Source organism: Eptesicus fuscus, chromosome 20 (genome assembly GCF_027574615.1).
Source record: "Eptesicus fuscus isolate TK198812 chromosome 20, DD_ASM_mEF_20220401, whole genome shotgun sequence".
NCBI lineage: Eukaryota > Metazoa > Chordata > Mammalia > Chiroptera > Vespertilionidae > Eptesicus > Eptesicus fuscus.
The window spans coordinates 51639365-51660074 of record NC_072492.1 but is presented as its reverse complement, the minus strand read 5'-3'; the positions used below and the strand labels follow the sequence as shown (position 1 = coordinate 51660074).

General features: G+C 55.5%; 2 protein-coding genes across 4 annotated transcripts in view; one reads left to right on the top strand and one right to left on the bottom strand.

Annotated features, from left to right (window-relative positions):
* The window catches only part of TBCD (tubulin folding cofactor D), a 103553-nt gene that overhangs the window by 52651 nt on the left and 30192 nt on the right, over window positions 1–20710 (bottom strand). For all 3 annotated transcript variants that reach the window (XM_008155108.3, XM_054709580.1, XM_054709581.1), the window contains exons 10-13: window positions 19098–19234; window positions 17941–18001; window positions 16843–16917; window positions 14757–14851 (exon numbers count right to left, since the gene is read on the bottom strand). In XM_008155108.3, the coding sequence (XP_008153330.2) occupies window positions 14757–14851; window positions 16843–16917; window positions 17941–18001; window positions 19098–19234 (368 nt within the window). The remainder of the gene's footprint in view (window positions 1–14756; window positions 14852–16842; window positions 16918–17940; window positions 18002–19097; window positions 19235–20710) is intronic.
* ZNF750 (zinc finger protein 750) lies at window positions 10703–14018 on the top strand. The gene is made up of 2 exons (XM_008154961.3): window positions 10703–12144; window positions 12291–14018. Exons 1-2 carry the CDS (start codon window positions 10703–10705, stop codon window positions 13000–13002), a joined length of 2154 nt encoding a protein of 717 aa, XP_008153183.2. The 3' UTR covers window positions 13003–14018.

The window sequence follows — 20710 nt, the reverse complement described above, 5'->3', positions numbered from 1 at the left end:
ATGAATCGTTCAGGAAACGCAAATCAAAGCCATAATGAGATACCCTCTAGTTTGGGTGCAATCAAGAAAGTGAAAAGCACAGGTGCCACTGAGGATATGGAGACGGGAGCCCGGGCACTGCACACTGCTGGTGGAGTGCGGGGTGCGGGGTGCGGGGTGGGAGATGGCGCGGCTGCTGGGAAAGTATGGTGGCTCTTCCACACATCACACAGGTCCCATGAGATGCAGCATTCCATTCCGAGACACAGGCCCAGAGAGATGAAAACAAGTGTTCCAACCAAAAGCTGTTGCATATTCATAGCAGCTCTGCTCAGTGTCCAAACGTGGAAACAACTCAACTGTCCGCCCACTAGTGAACGGGAAAGTGGCCTGTCCGTTCGGTGGATGTTATTCATCATAAAAGGAACGAAGCTCTGACACTATGCTCAGTGAAAGAGGCCAGACACAAAAAGGCCACGTCGCATGCCCCCGCTTACACAAAAGGTGCCGGAGAAGTAACCCATAAACACAGGACGTAGGTGGTGGCCGTCGGGCTGGGAGGGGTCATGGGCTGACGGGTTCTTCTTCGGTGATGACGTCTTGGAACTAGATGAAGTGATAGTTGTGTACACTGTCAATGTACTAAATGCTACGGAGCTGTTCACTCTAAAATGGTTAGCGTTCATTTGATGATGTGAATTTGACCTCAATTTAAACAACCAAATAAGAAATGACTTTTAAGAGCAAACACCTTTGCCTTCCCTCCTCCTGATAATTCCATCCTGAAGCCATCAGTCTGGCAGGGAAGGGCAGCACCACAGCAGGGACGGTGCCGGACACGCAGGGGGACGGGCACCGGCAGAGGGCTGCCTGGCGTGGGAGCCCAGAACCTGAGCCCCTTGATCTGGGATCCCCGCTTCCAGACTTTGAGAAATAAATGTGGCCGTTCAAACCCCCATCCCTCGCTGTCTTCTGTCCGTTCCTTTGTTATGATTTTCACTGATGTTATCTGTACCTTGGGGGAGGGGTCTAATCTATTAGTCGTCCTTGTTCCAGTGAACTAAGTGGCTTCTGCACCAATGGTGACTGAGCCCAGCGATCGCTGTGTGAAGGGCACCTTTTCACAGCCATTCAGTGGAGAGAGGACAGAGCACAGGAAACTGACAGGGACGCCTCACCGTGAGGTGGGACAGGAGGCAAGGGCAGGGGAACTGAGCCCTCAACACTTGGCCCTGATGCCAACCCTGAGTCACTTTCCCAAATGAAGACAAAACTCGGTTTTAAGTTTCACTTGAGAAGCAGAAGCCGCAGCCCAGTCGCACTGGAAGGTCCACAAGAACCTCTCACCTGCTCTGTCGGTCCTGTGTCCCCAAGGCCCAGTCGCCCAGGCGAGAGGAATCCATTTCCCTGCCCCTTGCTCCACAGGCTCCTTGGGGACAGGAATCGGAGGGAGGAGCCGGGCTGTGTGTCAGGCACAGAGCTGCCGACAGGCCACACACCCTGAACCGCCGCTCCCTCTCCCCTCACAAGGTCCGGAGGGGTGAGGACGCAGCCCACCAGAAGGCCTGGGAGGAGGGGGCAGCAGATCCCCTGTGGCCCGCTCCCTGAATTAAAGCAGCTCCAATTCCACAAGAAGCGAGACTGTGGCATCGCTGGAATAATAAGCAAGTGGCCATGGAGGCAGTGTGTTACACGCCAGCAGTTACTCGACTGGATGAGGCGAAGGCCCTCTGATAATCTGAGGCTTTCTGACGTGAGAAACCAAAGGCATCACCTGAGACAGACAGCTCAGTGCCAGCCCCGCCGCCCGGCACACACAGCGGGCCGGGCTGGCCGGCTCCTGCACCACTGGTCCAAGAGGGGGTCCAGTCCAGCTGGTAAGCTCTGAGTGTAGGGGGGTAGGGCCAGGCCCTCGGTCCACAGAAAGAGCGCCTCAAAAGCAAGACACCAGTCACATGCCGGCAGAGAGCTCAGGGCGCAGGGAAGAGAGACCAGGCAGAAAGGGGGGAATGTGGAAACAATGGAGTTCCACAGAGAGGACACTGGAGAGGACGGAAAATGCCCCCAGTGTGCCACAGACGCCTGTCAGCACGGGAGAGCAGACGCCGACAGCCGGGCATCTCAGAACCAGGCTCCGGGAGCCCAGACACAAGCAGTCCGGGACCCTGAGCAGCACCTTCCCGAGGAGCACACGGAGCCGAGGCACAGGGCACGGCGCTGGGGCTCCCCTTCCGCTCGGTCCTCTCAGCAAGAGCTTGGTGAGCAGTGTGTGTGCATGTATCTGTGTGTGCACACGCACGCACATGCACACGCACGCACACGCATACACGTACACGTAAGCTGCCAAAAGACACTTGAAGCTGCCCTGCCCTCCAGGAGCCTGGAATCTGCTGAAAGGGACCCCAAGGCCATGCCACCCTGTGCTCCTGGGGGAGCAGCATCCGGCCTGCGTCCCACCCCACTGGCCTGAGCTCCTCACACCTCACACCTGGGGAGGCCTGAGATACACCTCACCCCGCCCCCCCGGGCTGGGCCCCGGGTACCGAACCTTAGGAGGGGGTTAGCTCGAGCACTGTCTTGGCAGCTGGCTAGGGCTCTCCCACAACGGAAGTCAGAGAAACTGACATCATGCCTCTGAATTTTCTGTCGAGTTTTCCTTTCCTTTCTCCTTTCCTCGTGAGGCAGCGCCCCAAAAGGAAAGCAAACGATTAAAATAAGAACTATCTCATTTCCTTGTAAGTGACCCGTTCCCTATAAAGGGGTTCTGCTGTGACACAGGCCATTCCCCCCACACCAGCGTGGGAACCCACCAGTGGATGCCCCAGCGCATCTCCCTCAGACGGGACGGCCGAGTCACAAGGGAGCAAACGGTGGGTCCCAGACTTGAGGCAAGCAGCCGGCACTGAGCACAGTGTGAGGACGGTGCTGCCAGAGGACAGGAGGGGAGGGGCGAGGGGCGGTGACAGGTGGTGACAGAAGAGGATGGGAAGGAAGACAAGCTGTCCGAACGGCGAAGCAGAGGAGCGAGCCCTCTGCAGGCCTCACCTCAGAAGCAGACGGCTTTCGGCTCACACACCACAAGGGTGACAGGGGTCACGTCACAGCAAAGATCTGATGCTGCAGCGGGAGCCTGCGGCACCGACCACCCTGCAGGCCGTGCTGCTGGGACGCCCGTCCCTCTCACACCAGATCCATCGCGGCCCAACAGGCAGGAGCTCGACCGAAATGCTGACCGTGCTGGCCCCTGGTGCAGCTCGCAGCTGCAGCACCTCACCGGGCAGCATTTCCTGCCTGGGAAACCCTTGTGCTGCCTGGAGACCCTGCTCGGCCCCTCGGACTGGGTGACTCTCCCTGTGCTGTCTGCCTCTGCAGACCAGGCTCACAGCAGCTGGCATTCGCAGAGCACTCACTGTCAAATCCTGACCACTTGTCTGTTTGAAACGTTTCGTATTAAAATGTTGGGGGAAAGAATCAGGAATCAGAATGGCATCAAACTTTCAACAGCAGTGCTGCTGGCTAGATGCCCCAGAATATTTTCAAACCTGCAGGTGATGACTCCGGGCCTGGGATCCTCTACCCAGCCGAAACAACTGCAAACCAGGTAGCAGGTAGAACAAAGACACTTCCAATCCATCCTTCTCCAAACCTCGCCTCTCTCGGACTCTTTTTCTCAGGAGCCCACACACAGGATGACCAAAATAAAGGGTCAGTCAACCAGAGACCATGTGGGATCCAGGAAGCGGGATTTCTATGCAGGAAAGAGGTGGAGAAAATCTAGGGGGATGGGGAAGGTAGGTGAGAAGGCAGAAAAGAGGGAGTGAAACTCATTCTCCATAAAGGGAAGTCAACAGATAACGCCCACAACTGGAAGCAGCAAGGGGGGGTGGAGGGAATGGACAGAGCCCTGGAGAAATGTTATTTGGAAGCCAGGAGGTAAACACCGAAGACTTAGCCAAGAGAAGGTCCAGGTGGTGCCCTGGGGAGACTGGGAGGGGACAGCCTCCCCTGAGAGGTGGGCCAGCACCCTCTCCTCAAACCCGGGCCGGTGAAGTACGGCCTGGCCTTGCTGAGGACCGGAAGCTTGGACGTGGCTCTCCCAGAGTCCTGAGCCAAGTCAGACTGACCCCCTCCCGGAGAGGCCTCTGAGGAGACGACCTGGGGAGGGAGGACCCAGCTGCCCACTCCAGGACACCAGGCAGGTAAGTGAAGCCATCCTGGGTCCCCCATCCAGTGCACCTGCAACGTGACACCACCCCCACCCTCAACACCCACAGAGCACAGGGCTGGCAGGGCGGAGGCCAGCCAGACTCTCGACCCACATCACCCAGACATGATGCAACCGCGGGGAAGGCACCAAGCTTCGGTGGCTTCTTCCCCCGCAGCAAGGGGAGCAGCAGGGATCCGCTGCTTTCTGTGACAAGACTTTAAGCCACATTTTCCTCTTTCAAGTACACGATGTTTAACATGGACAAAAGTAACTAAAAACATTTTTAAATAATTCAACCCAATGGTAAAGCCTTAAGTAAAATCTTAAGCCTTAAGTTTTTAAAGAAACAAACAAACAAAAAAACAGTCTGTGGCCTGGGAAGCCCGACCCTGTGCCAGGAACACCACACGTGGCCAGGTCTGACCCAGCTCACAGCCTCCTCTCCCGTCCCCAAACTGACATCTCTTCCAGCCACACAAACAGTGGGGACACAGCCACGGACTGAAGAGCAAGCAGTTTAAGTGGGGAGGGGGATAAACAGGCTCAAAAATGGTCTTAGTTATTATTTTTTTAAGAACGAAAAGGGTAGAGAGGGTGTGGGATTCCCACGGCAGCTGCAGTCCCGCCCCACAGTGAGCCAGGCCAGCGACCGGTCCCGGGCAAGCGCCAGCAGGTCCCCGCGGGAAGGCAAATGCTGAGCCTGTCTCCCTCCCTCCCGGCTCTCTCGAGGAGGACCAGGGAGGACAAAGACTGCCAGGCACAGGGTAAAGGGCGAAAGGCAACAGCTGTCTCCTTCAGACCCAGGGAGAAGACACCAGAGTGCCCGCCTCCGTCGGGGGAGACGTGGTTCGGACTAAATGCCGGTGTTTGCAGGCTGCTCCCTACGAGCGCTGGAGCGGCTGAGGGAAGGTCTCACGTGCTTCTTCATTACAACATCACATAATTATTGGAGGCTGACCTGTGCCCTATTCCTCTCTATTCTCACCAGGAACACATCTGACCCCATGGTCCTGACGCCTGGCCGGCACTCCGTGCCGCTACGATGGCACTCCCGAGGGAAGCAGGCAGCTTCTGGGAGGCACAGAGTGGTGCTCGGCTTGGCCCATGGGTGACGCTGCTCTGAGGCGGCTCGGTGGGTGCAAACACGTGGGAGCAAACACATGAATCGTAGCTGCGGGCAGGAGGAATATCAGGTGCATCTCCAGGCCCTGAGGGCGCAACTCCTCCACTTAAACCCCTCCCACTGGGGCGGCCGCTCAGTTTCTGAGAGCAGCCGGCTGAGACAGTCCTGCTCCTGGGCACTGTCCGCCTCCCGCCGCCTCCCGCTCCCTGCACTGCCTGCCTCCGGTAAGTACCTACCATTCCTTCTCAAATTCACCTTTCTTTCAAAACTGCTCTCGGCTGGATCTTAAACGACCTGCTCGCGAGAACCTGGCTGCCCTGCCGTTCTCCGAAATCCCTTAGAACAGCAGGTGCACCACTCAAAGCAGACCAGGAGCACGAACTTGTAACAAGGCGGCACTGCATTCTTGGCCTGGGAACTAAGTTCCTCATTTCTACCATAAAGCCCAGACAGTTTAAAACGAAACTCGAATTTATATTATTGCTTATATGTTTCCTCACCTTAAAAATAAACTATAAGTTTCAACATAAAAGATCGTATATATACATAAGTGTGATTATACAGTTGCTGATTTTATAGTTTCTTTAATTTTAAAACCTTTTAAAGTTTTAAAGTTTAAATAAGTGCTGTTGTAACTTAAAACTTAACCAAAGAGGATCCCTCTATGTACAGAAAGAAGTATGTGTTATTTCTCTTTATAAAATGTTTCATAAATCTGTATATTAGAACTATTACTGACCCAATTGCTGGCCAGGTTTGAGACGAGACCTCATTTAAGCAAACTCTGTCTGCATTTGCTACCCTGACTTATTTGCATGACCAGTCTTCCCCAGCTTTGAACTGGTTTGGTTTTGTTTCTGTGAGAACAAGCGGGCAGGCACCGTGGGCTCCTGGGCTCTGGTGACAGCCCCCAGCAGAGCGTTAAAGCTGTGCCCTCAACGTGCAGAGCGGACAGGGACGCGGGGCCTCGGCTGAAACCAGGGCCCCTGGTTGTTCCCTGGGCCTATTCTTCTAAACCCCGCGCGGGAAGCGCCCTTCTCCCTGGTCACGGTGGTCCTGAAGGTTACCCGGCATTTAAGGAACCAAAAGTCTGGGAAGGGAGTGGCGGTTAATCACTGGAAAAGCTCCATTGGAGTAAAACTCACAAATCTTGTTCTTGCAACACCCCAGTGGGTAGGCGACAATGGCGTGTCCCTGAGTTATGCAATAACGCCACCTCACAATATCGTAATTATAGCATGCCCTTCAGAACGTTCCACCTGACGAGGCCTCTGCCAGACTCCGGACACACCGAGGCAGGATTTCAGTGCACAGGTTCCCGGCATGACGGGCATGGCTGCCCAGCCTGGCACAGCAATGTCCCATAAAGTTAAGCTATAGTTACCTCTATTGTGTCCTATCGAAGTTTGTTTTTAAATCTCCTCCTCTCATCTATTTTTCAGAGTTCAAATCCCTTAGAAACTTTTTAAACTTGCCAGCCACTCACTATCTCCTGACCGCTGTCTCGGCTGCCACAGTGCCTGTCCCCGCTTGGGAAGCCGTCAGAGACAGTGAGAGGCAGTTCCCTGCTTCATGACAGGCAAACAGCCCTGTGGCCAACTGAAACCACATGTAAGCAGTTCTGCCCGGACGCCCTGGGGAGAGCGCAGCGGGGGAGAGGGAGGCAGCTAGACGCCTGCTCCCAGCTCTTCCCACAGGCAAAAAAGCCAATCAGCTTAGCAAAAGCAGATGTTTAAAATGCTTGAAAAGTCACAAAAAGGACACTTTTAAGTGAAGTAGAAAAACCTCTGTGAGGGCTCCAGCCCCTGTGCCTGTCTTCAAGTCACTGCCTCCCACTGTCCTCTGCCTCCGGCGTGGACGCTGGGGTACAGCTGCTTAGTCTGAAAGGACGGGATGGAGGGGGCCGCGAGCGGAGCCGCTCAGTCAGAGGAGGTGCACTCAGAGCGGGTGCTATCTGCCAGCTCCCTTCGAGCCCAGAGACAGCCGAGTGGGAGGGCAGGAGGGTGAAAACCTTTCAACAGGCAGACATCTGACTGTGAAAGATGCTGACAGGAGAGCCATGTCCCAGGGTCCTGCTCTATTAGCTCTCGCCAGGCCGCTCTCCAGAGAAGTGTGAACTCAGAAACACGCATCCCAGACAAAGGACAGGGAAGTGCCTCTCACGTCCCCGGAGAAATCTTCCTCTGAATGGAAATCCACTTGCTACAAACAGTTAAAGCTCCGGACTGGACTGTTGTGGCAACAATGCCCTTTCTGGGAACACCTGAGACCAGCAGTTTTAGTTTTAGTTCTGTCATCCTGTAAACCCTCCCGGGGCAGGAGAGCTGCCCCCTCGAAAGCCCGCAACAGCCTCCCTTTTACCCCTTGTTCCTCTGGCACGACTGCGCTTTTACAGCCGAGTGAACTACGCCCGTCTCCACGGGCACCTGAAGCCGCTGTGCTTCTTGTTTTAATGAGTGATTGTGCAACCCTGAGTCAGTTTACCCAGAGTCAATGCCACCGCTGCACCCGTGACCCCAGTGCGGGCTGTCCTTCCAACAACAAAACCCTGAGGACCCTCACCTCCCACACACGGCACCAAGGGTCATCCCCTGAGGCCTGTGTGCCAGCCGACCAGACATGTGAGTGAAAAAAGTACATGTTAACATAAAACAACCATTTCCAAAAGGATTCTTTGGGTAATACTATAACTTACATATAACTTCCTCCTATAAATCTTTGAGAAACTTTAACCAACCTGGGTCTATTTATATTTCTGCCTGAAAGTATTAGCAACGTTAGCTAAGACTGCTTCTAAACCTGGCAGAACTTTCTTAAATCCGGAGGGAACTTGCCGCTCAGGTGCGCTCACGTGTTTTAATGCTGGAGGGGGTGGATCCGAGTCCACTCTCGGTATCGCCGGGACTCAGGGCTCACACCTGATAAACGTTTTGCAACTGTCATCATTGGGATGGTGCTGCAGCTGGTGATGAAATCACCGGTGCTCAGGTCTCTGCCATAACACATCCTATGCAGCCCTGGGAAGCTGACTTGCAGAGATTCTCACGCCTCCAGAACCAGAGAGCATAATGAGGCGTGCCACCACAGGCCCCGCTGACTTACTTATCTGGCTGGCCCGGCACTGGCTGGAGTCGCTTGATGACGGGCGGCAAGGAAATTGTGCTTTTATCACCCAGAGAGTATCTGCCCCCCAAGGGATGGACTGATCTCGTAAAGAATCATTTCACATTTTTGCTATAATAAGTGGGGAAATTAGAAAAACGGGGAGTTATGATTACAAGTGTCATTTGCTCGGCTTTGACACAGCCGTGCAACTCCTGGCTGCATGGGCTGGAGAAGAGGAGGGGGATGAAGGTCTCAGGAGGGAGGACCCCCCGGGGGGTCCCTCTCCCCATTGTAGGGCAGCCAGAAATCTCCTCTCACATCCAATATGCGTACCTCAGCCCCCTGTCTGCGGAAACTCGGAAGGCAAAGCCTCTTTCCACTCCAACCACCTCCGTAAACACACATGTACTTGAAAGACCTGGCTGATAAAATAGCTCCACAGAGGCAGTTTGTAGGTGGGAGAGTGGTTCTTTGTATTTTTAATAAATATGGATACATGAGCAGAGAAACCAGTTTGCTGCGAATAAAATCAGACAGCGCTCTTAGAATGTAAGGTATCCAGTGAGGAGTAAAGCTCCACCCTCCCACTTGCACCTCTCCTCCCGAAAGGGCCCATTACCTCATCGCCCAAGGGTGGGACCCAAGCAGACTGCCTTGTGCTGTGAAAGCAAGTCTCGTAGGTTCCCACAGAAAGGCTGTTTTCCGAGTGTCTGCCCACCGTGTGGAGGAGGTGACTGTGTGTGACTCCGGCCACTCTTGTTCAGGCCTTAAGTCAGAACTGCAGCCGAAAGTTCCAATACATCATTTCCTTTGAACCTTGTTTTAAGTGCTGGGCAATTTAGAGAAGCTCAAGACCTTTTCCTTTTCCCATTTTTATGCAAATGGAGTGCTCACACCTCAGGGCGCTTTCCCCACCCACACGTTTCTCTGGGACACAGTCACTCCGGGGGCTGGTCCTCCCAGATCCACGTCTCTCCGTTTGGCAGGAGGCAGGCTGAGAGCCCAGGGTGTGCGTGTGCGGAGCCTCTGAAGGAAACTGGGCTGAGACCTGCAGTGAAGCCTGGAGGGCGGGGGGCGGGGTGGGGGACCCTAAGGGAAAGTAACCTGAAGGCCAGACACCCAGCAGCCCCAGCTGGGACCCAAGGCCCTGGGAGGGTCAGCCCTGCCAGCCACTCGCCAGACCTGAGTGGGTGTGGCCCAAGGCCCACGTCCTAAAGGCTGCAGGCACCACTCACTCTGCCTTCCTGGGGCCGGAGGGCTAAAAGCTCTGGTTGTGCCACTTGGAGGCGAGGCCAGGAGAGAGGCAGGCACCCCTGGCCGCGCTCTCGGCCTCCCAGAGGGATGGATCTGTGTTTGCTGGCCAGGCAGGGACCTACCCCACACCGCTCACCAGGTGGGCAGTGGAAACGGGCAGAGACCAGAACCAGACGTTGGGTCACTCACAGGCTCCCTTGACAGCACCTCAAACCACGGGAGAGTGTGGAGCCCACTCTGCCTGTACTTGAGACGGCGTGACTGTGACACCAGTAGCTTTAGGGTGGGATCCCTAGTGCCTGCACGTAGACGACAGCCTGCTTACCCAGGGCAGCCCGGCGAGCGGTGTTTCCCGAACGTCATAATTACATGCTCCCTGTTCTAAGTGAACACACACGCACAGCGCCAGGCCTCCGGCAGTCACGTTCAGCAGTCAGACCACGCTGTGATGTGACTCAGGCCAGAAACGCGGTGGGCGTGGCCGGGGCAGGATCCCAGCAGTCACTCAGCCCCTCAGTCCACAACCTTTCTGGCATCTGAGGCCTCAGGTCCAGAAACAAGGTTCCCAAAACTCAAAGAATGACAGGCATTCTCAGAACTGACACCAAACACTCCACACACCACATTCCTCTTGGCCCCAAGGAAATTCAGGTCAGATGTGAGAAAACAGAAAACGCGGTTCTGCGTGGGGGCGGCTCACCCTGCCCCGCACCCACGGGGGTGGTTACGTCTTACGTCGCCTGCATCTCCAGGTGCCTTGGCGTCAACCCCCCAGTGATCACTGTGAGGACAGGGCTTCCCCACTGGCCCTCAAGCCAGGGTCCTGTCACTAAGGCTCTGCTCCTCCTTTGCAGCTCCCAGGCCCCCCATGAGCGCGACTTTCCCCGGCAGACCCGCAGCGCGTGGAGCTGGCTTCAAATAAAAGCGGCGGGAAGGAAAGCAAGAGCGCGTCTTTAAAATCACCACGTGCGAATCAAACAGGAGCCCGCTGTGAGCCGACCCCTGGAAGCCGGAGCCTGAACCGAAAGAGGAAAATGAGTCTCCTCAAAGAGCGGAAACCAAAAAAGCCGCATTACATCCCGAGGCCTCCGGGGAAGCCCTTCAAGTACAAGTGCTTCCAGTGTCCCTTCACCTGCAACGAAAAGTCCCACCTCTTCAACCACATGAAGTATGGTCTCTGTAAAAACTCCATCACGTTAGTATCGGAGCAAGACCGTGTCCCCAAGTGCCCCAAACCTAACCCTCTAGACCCTAAGCAAACGCATCAGCCGGACCCCACAGTGAAGCCCACCTCCTCCAAGTCTGCCACACACAGCCTCCCCCACCTGGACACCAAGCTCCCACTCGGCCTTGCCAAGGACGATGCCAAGGAGAATCTGGAACTGCAGCTGCGTGGGCCCCACAAGGGCCCTGGACAGAAGCCTGCTCTCCACAAGGAGGCCGAGCACCGGGCTCCAGGCCCAGAAGCCGCGGCGGGCACCCCGCCTGCTCTGGAAGGGGCCGTGCGGCCATCGGCCTTCGTTCCTGTCGGAGAGCACAGACTCAAAGGGCCAGAGCACGCCGAGGCTCCCGAGGCCCTGGCCCTGCCCAGCGCCACCACCAAGGCCAGCACTTTCCACACCAAGTCTGCATTCCACGCCCCTGCCTACCCCTGGAAAGCTGGCTCGCCCTTCCTCCCGCCTGAGTTTTCACACAAAATCCCACCCACGAAGGGGTTCGGGGCCCTTTCCCCTTACATGCACCCCACAATTCCCGAGTACTCACCCCACTTTTACACGGAGCATGGACTGGCCACCATCTACTCACCCTACCGCCCGGCCGGGAACTCGCCCGAGTGCGACACCCCCCTGCTGTCAGTCTACGGGGCCCAAGACCAAAGACATTTCCTGTCTCACCCGGGGCCGATGTCCAAGCACTTGCACCCGTCTCCCTTGACATACGATCATTACCGGTTTTTCCAGCAGTACCACCCCAATGTGCCAATTCCTTACGGATTCTACAGACCAGAGTCTGCGTTTTCCTCCTATGGCCTCAGACTCCCGCCTGTCCCTGGTATTTCACAGGATCAGAGCTCCCACCTGCTGGAAGAAGCTGCCCTGGTCTACCCAGCCTCAAGTCCATCCAAGTCAAACCCTTCCCACTCCCACAAAAAACACACAGAGTTTGAGAAAGAGAGTCCGACTGCTGAGGCTGAAGACCCTTCCAAAGACAGGCAGAGGGACACCGAAGGGACCAAGATGAGCCCACGGGCAGGCAGCGCGGCCACTGGCTCCCCGGGAAGGCCGAGTCCCACCAACTTCACACAGACAAGCCAGCCCTGCACTGGGCTGGGCGACCTCTCGGACAAGCCCACGGCAAATGCCCTGGCAAGGCTCCAGCAACCAGAACGGAGCCTCACAGCCTTCAAGCCCATCAAGAAAAGCGCCGAGCGCCCACATTCCCAGGCTCCAGAAAACAGAGAGGACCCTCCACAAAGGTAAGAACATCTCCTTTTCAGAACCTCCACAGCCGTGCCTCTGGCTGTGCTCCGTTAGCAAGCTTAGACGCCCTCAAAAAGCTTCACACAGCAGCTTTTCTACATAACGTCCCTAATAAGCCTTCTCTTCTCTTTGCCTCCTCCAGACTCGATGCCATGGACATCGACACTCCGGCCCAGACAGGCAGCACCTCTCGCGGCATGGAGGCCATGCCGCCCAGCCCAGAGGACGGCTCCGGGATAGCCCCGCTGAACCTCTCCAAGAAACCGGAGACCAGACCAGCAGCAGCTCGCGACCCCCTGTACACAGACTACCCGGAGCTGCAGGACGTGCCTCTCAACCTCTCGGTGAAGGACCCCTGCAATGCCCTGGCCCTGAGGCCTTCCCCCCACAGCCCACCGCCAGAGGCGGAACCCGCCACTGCTCCTGATCAGAAGACCGGGCCAGAAGGTTCTGGAGATGAGCCAGGACATACAGAGACGAACCAAAACGGCCGTGGCTCTGATGAAGTTCCAGTGACCAGCCCCACTGGGAAGGCCCAGGACACACGGGCAGTGGACAGCAGCGACGAGCAGAAGCAGACGGCAGCCGTCGCCCTCTGCCAACTGGCGGCCTACAGCCCGGGCACCGTCCGGGTAGGCGATGGGGAGCCAATGGCCCAGGAGTCCACCTGCCAACAAGACACGCCAGCTCTCAGTGCCACGGCGAGCCAGGAGCCTCAGAGTGACCTCAGACCCAAAGGGCAGAAGAGGACAAGCCCACGGGATTCGGGGAAGTCCCAGCAAGGAGCTAAGAAGACGAAGCTGAGCGACACGGCCCGAGTGTTCACTCTCCGGAAGAGGACTCGCGTGTCCTAGTGCTGGCTCACCCGGCACAAAGCGCTGGGCACGGCACGCACCTCTGAAGCGGGTCGCAGAGCAGCTCATCTGCACCAGCCCCTGCGTTTTTTATCTGGTCAATTTTTACAGACAGTTTTTCTTCTCAATAAACAAAATACACATAAAGAGAAAAAGAAAAAAAACACAAAAGGCTACGATTCAGCTCACTTTTTGTAAATATTAAGCATGACTATTATAAGGTGCTTCCACTTGGGACTGTAAAAACATTTGAATGACTCCTACTCTAAGACTGGCGAGTTAGACACTGGCTTTTATTTTTATAATAAAATGAATGAAATAGGTTGGACTAAAAGGTAACTTTCAGGTATAAGCCATGTCATAGGAAATCTTTTAAAAATACTTTTCTTATAAATACAATTCTTACACCAGAACAAATGGTCTTAACTGTATCATTAAATCTACTGTGTTGTGAAGTAAGTAACAATGACTGGAAATGCCAGAAGCCTTTTCAGCTCCAGCATTAAAGTGCTGTCTCTGAGGACATTGTGATTTGTTGTGACTAAATAATACACAAACATCAGGAGGCTATTTATACAGATAATTTATTTCCAGGAGGGAACATGTTTTACTGGTGGAGTTATTATCAATATAGTCCATTCCATATGATGTTACAGTGACCTTTCTGATTCATGCAGCCTCACTTTCCACTTCCTAAAATGATGTATATATTGCCAATTTTCCAATAAACTCTTGATAAACTTTAAGGTTGCACAAAAACGGAAAGAAATATGAACTCTGTGTTATATTTTAGAGTGTTCTGCCATAATAAACTCAGTGAAAGAAGAGACTAGAGCTGAGGCAACAATTAAAACAGAATGAGAGTGAGTGTGAGTGTGTACACGTGTGAGCGTGCGAGTGCACATGCAGACCAGTGGGCACCAAGCGCAGGCATGAACCACCTGGACTCCTCTGAGCCTTCCTACAGGGCCCTGGGCCTCGGAGCGCTGCAGGAGGACGAGCTTCCAGAGCCTGGCTTCCTGAAGGGCTGCTGAGAGCTCCTCCTCCAGCCTCTGCACAACAGCCCTGGGTTTCTCCCGTTTACCCCACCTGGGATGTCAACCAAGGCCCTGGAAAGGCATGTGGTGCTGAGGTGGGATTCACTCCAGTGACTCGGGAGGAGTCCTCGACCAGGCAGGTGGTGGTCACCAAACGCAGGTCCAGTGACGTCAGAGGACAAACACTGCTGAAGCAAGAAAGCCACCCCAACCACCTTGTACGTAACAAGGCTTCTCAGCTAAAAAGAAAAGAATCTAAATAAAAATATTTATGTAGAACCTTGCCTCATCCTAACAGACAGCCTGAACTACCCTGGCCGGGTGGCTCAGTTGGTTGGAGCATCGTCCCAGCACCAGAAGGCTGTGTGGGTTCCACCCCCAGTTGGGGTGCGTGCAGAGGGCAACCGATCAATGTTTCTCTCTCCCCCTTCCTCTCTCTCTAAAATCAATAAAAACATACTCTCAGGTGAGTATTAAATTAAAAAAAAAAAACACTTCACAGCAGGGAGAAGCAGCAATTAGGAAAGAGAAAGGTCCATATAAGAAGGAAGCCTGAGCAAGATCTAGCACATTCTCTCCTACAAACACTGCCCATCAGTGAGGGCACAGGCCTAGTTGTGGGCTCACACAGGCCGTGCTGGGGAGATGGGGAGAGACGAGGCACCCACATCTTCAATAGTCCCAACGATACAAAGCAAACGCACAGCAGGTACTCACCATCCGGGAGTCGGGGAGGGAGCAGCAGGCCCCTCCTGCCCAGTTCTGCCAGCGCCAGACATCCACCATGCCAGGCGTTGTCCGTCTCCTGAAAACTGAGAGCACACAGAACACTGACCACAGAGCTTTCCGGCAGGCCCCGTGTGCAGAAGCCCAAACCTGATGCCCAGAGCCTCCCCAAAGCCCATCTGTGAATTTAAAACAGCAGCAGCTGGCACAGGAAATACAATACTCCGATCACACTGGAGAGCACGCGGCTGCTGCCCTGGGAACACAGCCCAGCTACAAAAGCAGAGTTCGTAAAAATGACAAAACAAAGGCACAGGAGTATTGGGCTTCAGCTCAGGAGGACAAGAGAAACTGCACCAAGACCGCTGGGCTGGAGAAAGGCCCGCACACCTGACCAGAGGTGTGTCTTTTGGGAGAAGAGAACGTTCAATGCGTCGGGTAGGGGCTTCAGGAGGGAGGCCGTGAGTGCAGCGACGAAAGGGAGGGAGGAAAAGGGGGAGTTCCATACAAAGGAGCCTGCCCTGGCCGGTGTGGCTCAGTGGATAGAGCCTCGGCCTGCGGACTGAAGGGCCCCAGGTTCAATTCCGGTCAAGGGCATGTACCTTGGTTGCGGGCACGTCCCCAGTAGGGGGTGTGCAGGAGGCAGCTGGTCGATGTTTCTCTCTCATTGATGTTTCAAACTCTCTATCCCTTCCCCTTCCTCTCTGTAAAAAAACAAAAAAAAACAATAAAATGTATTTTCTTTTAAAAAGGAGCTTTAACTGACCAGAGGGAAGAAGCAGATAAAAGAGCTGGACACAGACAGCCATCCCTGGAGAAGGAGCCAGAGGAAAAGCTCCCAAATCCCATCTCAGAGCTCCGTCCTCTCTCAACAGCAAGACACCCCACCGTGGCCACGACAACGGCCACCCCCTCAGTGGCCACCTGGGGACACCTCTGCGCCCAGCAGGGTCCCAGCACCATCAGCACACCCATCACCACGCCACCAGAACAGAACTCCAGGAAGATGCCCTCAAATAAGCCAGCAGAACTGCCAGGTAAGACAGGGAAGCCCGCACTGTCTGTTCCTCGTCCAGGGCCCCCCAAGAAGTGTCTGTTTCTGCGGGAAGTGAGATGTCTCCACGAGAAGACACCCCGACCACGTGAGCGCCATTATTCTGAAAAAGATGACCCACATCTGACACCCTGTTTCCTGCCCTCCTGACACTGTCACCAAGCAGGCTCCAGGCGAAGTGCAAGAAGAAACCTGCTCAGGAGGAGCACGGGCTCCGAGGGACGCTCGAGGAGCAGCCTCGGTGACTAACGCACACTCCTGAGCACCCAGGAGTGCTGACGGTGCACTTTCCATACTCAGTGGCAATCCTAAACGAAAAGCCACCAGCTAATGAGGGCAGGAGTGCAACCCCTGGCCCAGCAAACAGCACCCGTTCTCCAAACACCTGCTTCTGAAACCAGGCACACTTACAGCATAAACCCCGGGAGTAACTGCTCACTACGCCCGTCTCCAATGCACACACACACCTGGGAGCACCCTGCTGCCTGGCTCTGCCCTGTCCCAACCTGCAGGCCCCAGCTCACACCCGTGTCAAGGGCAGGCCATCTGCCACCAGACGTCCTGCAAGGCTGGACGTGCGGCTGTTTACACTGAAATCCGGCAAAATTAAAGTAAAACTTACAATTCAGACCTCAGTGATGCCAGCCTCTTTTTATAAATCGCAGTAGTCACAGGTGGCTCATGGCTGCCCTAGAGGCAGATCCAGAACATTCCCTCACCACAGAATGCTCCCTGGGACAGTGCAGACCACAGGTTCTCTCTAAGAATACCTATGTGTGTGTATGTTCAAGACCGACTTTTTTCCTTAAGGTTTACAAAATATAACAAAATCTAAGCTGATAAAATAAACGTATCAGAAATACCGGGAATTCTCAAATTCACTTCAAACACAAAAACACACGTAACTCTGGGGCTCTGACAAGAAGCTCGATTAAAGAAAATGTAAAATGTCGGAGAGAAAACCCACCGCTTCCCGCCAGAAGGGCATCTCCCTCTCCCCTCCCCACCCCGCCCTGCACGTACCTGAAACAGTCCAGCACCGACCCCACCACGTCATCGGCCAGCTCCTGGGGAAGCCTCCCAGCCACCCTGCCAATTCTGGAAGAGAAGGGCCAGGGCCTTCATCAGCACTGCCAGCCCATCATGGGGGCCACACCAGACCAGGAGCCATCCAGCCATCTCCCTCCCCCAGAGAAGGGGAGGCAGAGGCTGACCCAAAGCCAGAGCACACACTGCACTCCAGTCACCTGCCCCACAGGACTCCACGAGGCTGCCATAAACACACATCTGTGCGCCTCCAAGGACGGATGCAAAGAGAGGGCATGCAGCACCCAGCACCTGCAGACCCTCCCGCCTGGCGGGAGGCCCCACTTCCAGTGGACGCCAACCATAGGCTCCCGTCAGGCTACCTGACGTGGGACCAGCACCCCTGCATAGCCCCTGCCAGGCCGGGTCCTGGCCGAGCTCCCAGGAAGGCCCCTCGCTGCCAGCCCATCCCAGTCCAACCAGACGTGACTTTGGGCTCAGAGGTTGCCCCGTGCTCCCTGCAGCCTGAGTGCTCGTGTATCTGGATGATCAGCACAGAAGCCCAGGGGAACCTCTGGCTAGGGGAAACCCCTCCACCACCACCTCCCACCACCACCCCCCCAGCATCTTCACTCCATTTTACGTTTCTCCACAAGAGGGCTCATGGACATCTTCAACCTCTACTGTGTACTTGGGACCCCGAGTGCCCTAACCCTACGGTAGATTCTGCCTTGTGGGAGGCCTGGCCCTGCTGGGCGGCGCCTTCTGTGTAGGCATAACAGAGGATGCCGGCCAGCCCCATCCTGGGAAGCCCGGGATTAAATGGGGCCTCGAGTGTCTGTGGGGGTGGGAACACTGGCGGGTGAGACAGGCACACTGGCATATACTAATTCTGCCCATTCTAGACAAAAAAACAAACAAGGAAATAAAGGAGCAAGTCAACCTCAGTGATTATCTTTAAAATTAGGACATAAAACAACAAATGTAAATTAGAAAAAGCCCCAGTTCTCCGATTCCACATGAAGTGCTGAATTAGGTGAGGGGTCTCGTTCACAAGCCGCCAGCCCCCACTCTCAGCGAGATGGCGTCACCTACCCTTTGGCCGCAGACCACCGCACGACTGTGTCTTTGTCCTTCAGCCCGACCAGCAGCTGCTCTGGAGAAGACACGAAGGAAGGTCCGTGAGTGCCTGAGTCACTGCCTCCCTCCCAGCTTCAGGCACCCACCCCACTTCACTGAGCGCGCTCCATGGAGGGAACTACGTTAATTCTCACGACAAGAAAAGAACGTTTCCTTCTCTGTTCTAAATCATCTGAAGCCAACTTTTGCCATGTGCCTCGGAAGCACGTTCACCCGAGTGGCCACGGCACAAAGCACCAGGAAAGCCAGAGTCAACAGGGACCTCAGCCAGCGAGCAAGGCCCCCAGAAAACACAGGAGCTGCACGGAACAGGGTCTGGAGGATGGGCCAGGCTTTAGGAAGAGCCACACGAAGGCCGGCCGGAGGGAGGGGGACGGTGTGAGAGCCCTCATGGTAAGGGCCTTACAAGCCCAGGGGGTGGGACTTTGACGGAGGCCCCGGGAAGACCTGCCGTGGAGGAGGAACAGGAGCCTGTGCAGGCGGACAACTCTCTGTGATGGGCATTCTGGGACCTTGGGGGTGCGATCAGGGAGGGGTGAGACTGTCCTTCAGCACAGGGAGCCTGGAGCAGTGAATGCCAGGGTGGGAGCCCACCAGTGGGAGCCAGAGACTGACCAGGAGTCGGCAGAGGCTGGCCCTGCGTGTGGGGCCTGGTCCATGAGGCCGGGGTGGGGGAGCAGACTCTGCTGATGACTCTGCCCCTGTGTTCAGCAGGAGCTGCCACCTGGGGTGAGAGTGGGGCAGGTGGAGAGCTCTGGGAGGTGGGAGTGGGTGGCTGGGGCCAAGGAAGTTGAGCTCGGAGCTCCAGGTGCGGCCTGGGAGTTTGAGGTACACAGGGAGTGAGGTGGAAATGAGGGTCAATAGTGGGATTCTCGGGGTCCAGGGCCCCAATGGCCATGGGTATGGATGTTCTCGTGGGGATGGGGCTGGACTGCAGGCCACATGCTCAATGGACACAAAGAAGGCCATGTGACACTGGCACAAATGGGAAAGTGGGGGTGCAGCCAACAGACTGACCTCAGAGCCTCCACCAAAGCGCCGCATGGAGCAAGTGGGGCCAGAGCCTCGTCTCCCACCCACCCAGACAGCCGCTCAGGCTGCAGGGCACGCACCAATCACGCTCTCCACCTCCTCGGGGACGTCATAGCCCTCCTCGCTGTCAGGAGTCTCGACATGCGTCCGGGCCTCCCTCTGGCTCTGGGTGCTGGCCTGCAGGTTAGCAGCCAAGGAGCGGCAGCCACGCTGGTACCTGCAGGGACCACAACTGACCTTAGGCCCACTGTCGTGGCTCAGAGCCTAGCAAACAATCTTGACAATGTAAATCGACACCTGAGTGTCACTTGGAATCTGAACCTGCGGGAATTGCAGGTGTTTGTAGGGACACAATGGGAAGGAAGAAAACAGTATTCACTGTCGTCAGCCGAGACCACCAGGAGAAGATGACTAACCGTAGCCACAGAATCAGACCCGAACTCCCAAAGACTCAGAGTCCTCAGTGCCAGCTGCCACGTCTGCAGGTGGAAAGGCAGGTGGTAAAGCAGCCGGCGGCACTGGAACCACCCACAGGCCTCATCCTCACTCAGAGCTGGCAGCACCTTGCCACACGCTCCCCCTCCCAGCCCCGCCATCACCCCGGCGCTCCAGCTAGTCCACTGCCAGCCCCTACAGATTCTCCCCGCCACCCACCAGCCTCCTCCCCAGCCAGCAGAGGCCACCGGCACCATCTCCCGCCAGCACAGGCTGGTTCAGCTGTACGATTCTGCCCAGCTCTTGACCCTCTTGCTGCCTCAGTTTCCCCACCTAAACAATGCCCGACACAGAGGGCTGCAACAATGATGGATGAGAGGATGTGCACCAGGCACTCAGACCAGGGCCCTTCCTTCTGGAAGGTGGCAAGCACACAGGGCCTGCCTCGTGGGTGCCGGGACAGGCCTGGAGCATTAAGAGTGCCCAAGTCAAGTTACAGAACAAGTGCTGGGGGCTGCAGCCTGAGGTCAACTCCAGAACCCAGGACTCGAACACCAGCTCGGACACTCAGCTGTGGCCTTGAGTAAGTCTCTTTCTGGGCCTCGGTTTCCAGCTTAGCAGGCAGCTCTTGGGGTGGCCCACCTCCAAACACTCACACAACCCCCTCCCTGGGGTTCGGCCCGACCCAGTGACTGGCTTTTGTGGGGACATGGCTCTGCGCTGAGCCATGAAGAGACTCTGGCCTGTGTCCCACGGACCCTCCCGCTCTAATAGCTGCCTTGAGAGAGGCCCCTGGGAGAAAACTGGGGGAGAAGCTCGCCTGCCCTGGCCTGAAGATGGCAGCAGCCCGTCTACATCTTCAAGAAGTCTTGTGAGAGCCCCAGACAAGATGGCCCAGCAAAGCTACACCCAGATTCCCGACCTGCAGAAACGATGGTATTAAAAAGGCATTGTTTTAAGCTGCTCAGTCTTAGGTTCTCTGTTACACAGCTGTGATACTGTGATTTATAATAAATATACAGGGTGGGGAAAAGTAGGTTTACAGCTGTGGTATGTGAAACAACTGTCTTTTGTTATGTTAACTTTTGTATTCTTTTCCATATTAACTGTAAACCTATTTTTTATGTTTTTTATTTGAGAAAGAGAGAGAAAGATTGATGTAAAAGAGAAATGTCAATCAGCTGCCTCGTGCACACGGCCTATTGGAGATAGAGCCCCCAACCCTGGCATGTGCCCTGACCAGGAATTGAACCAGCAA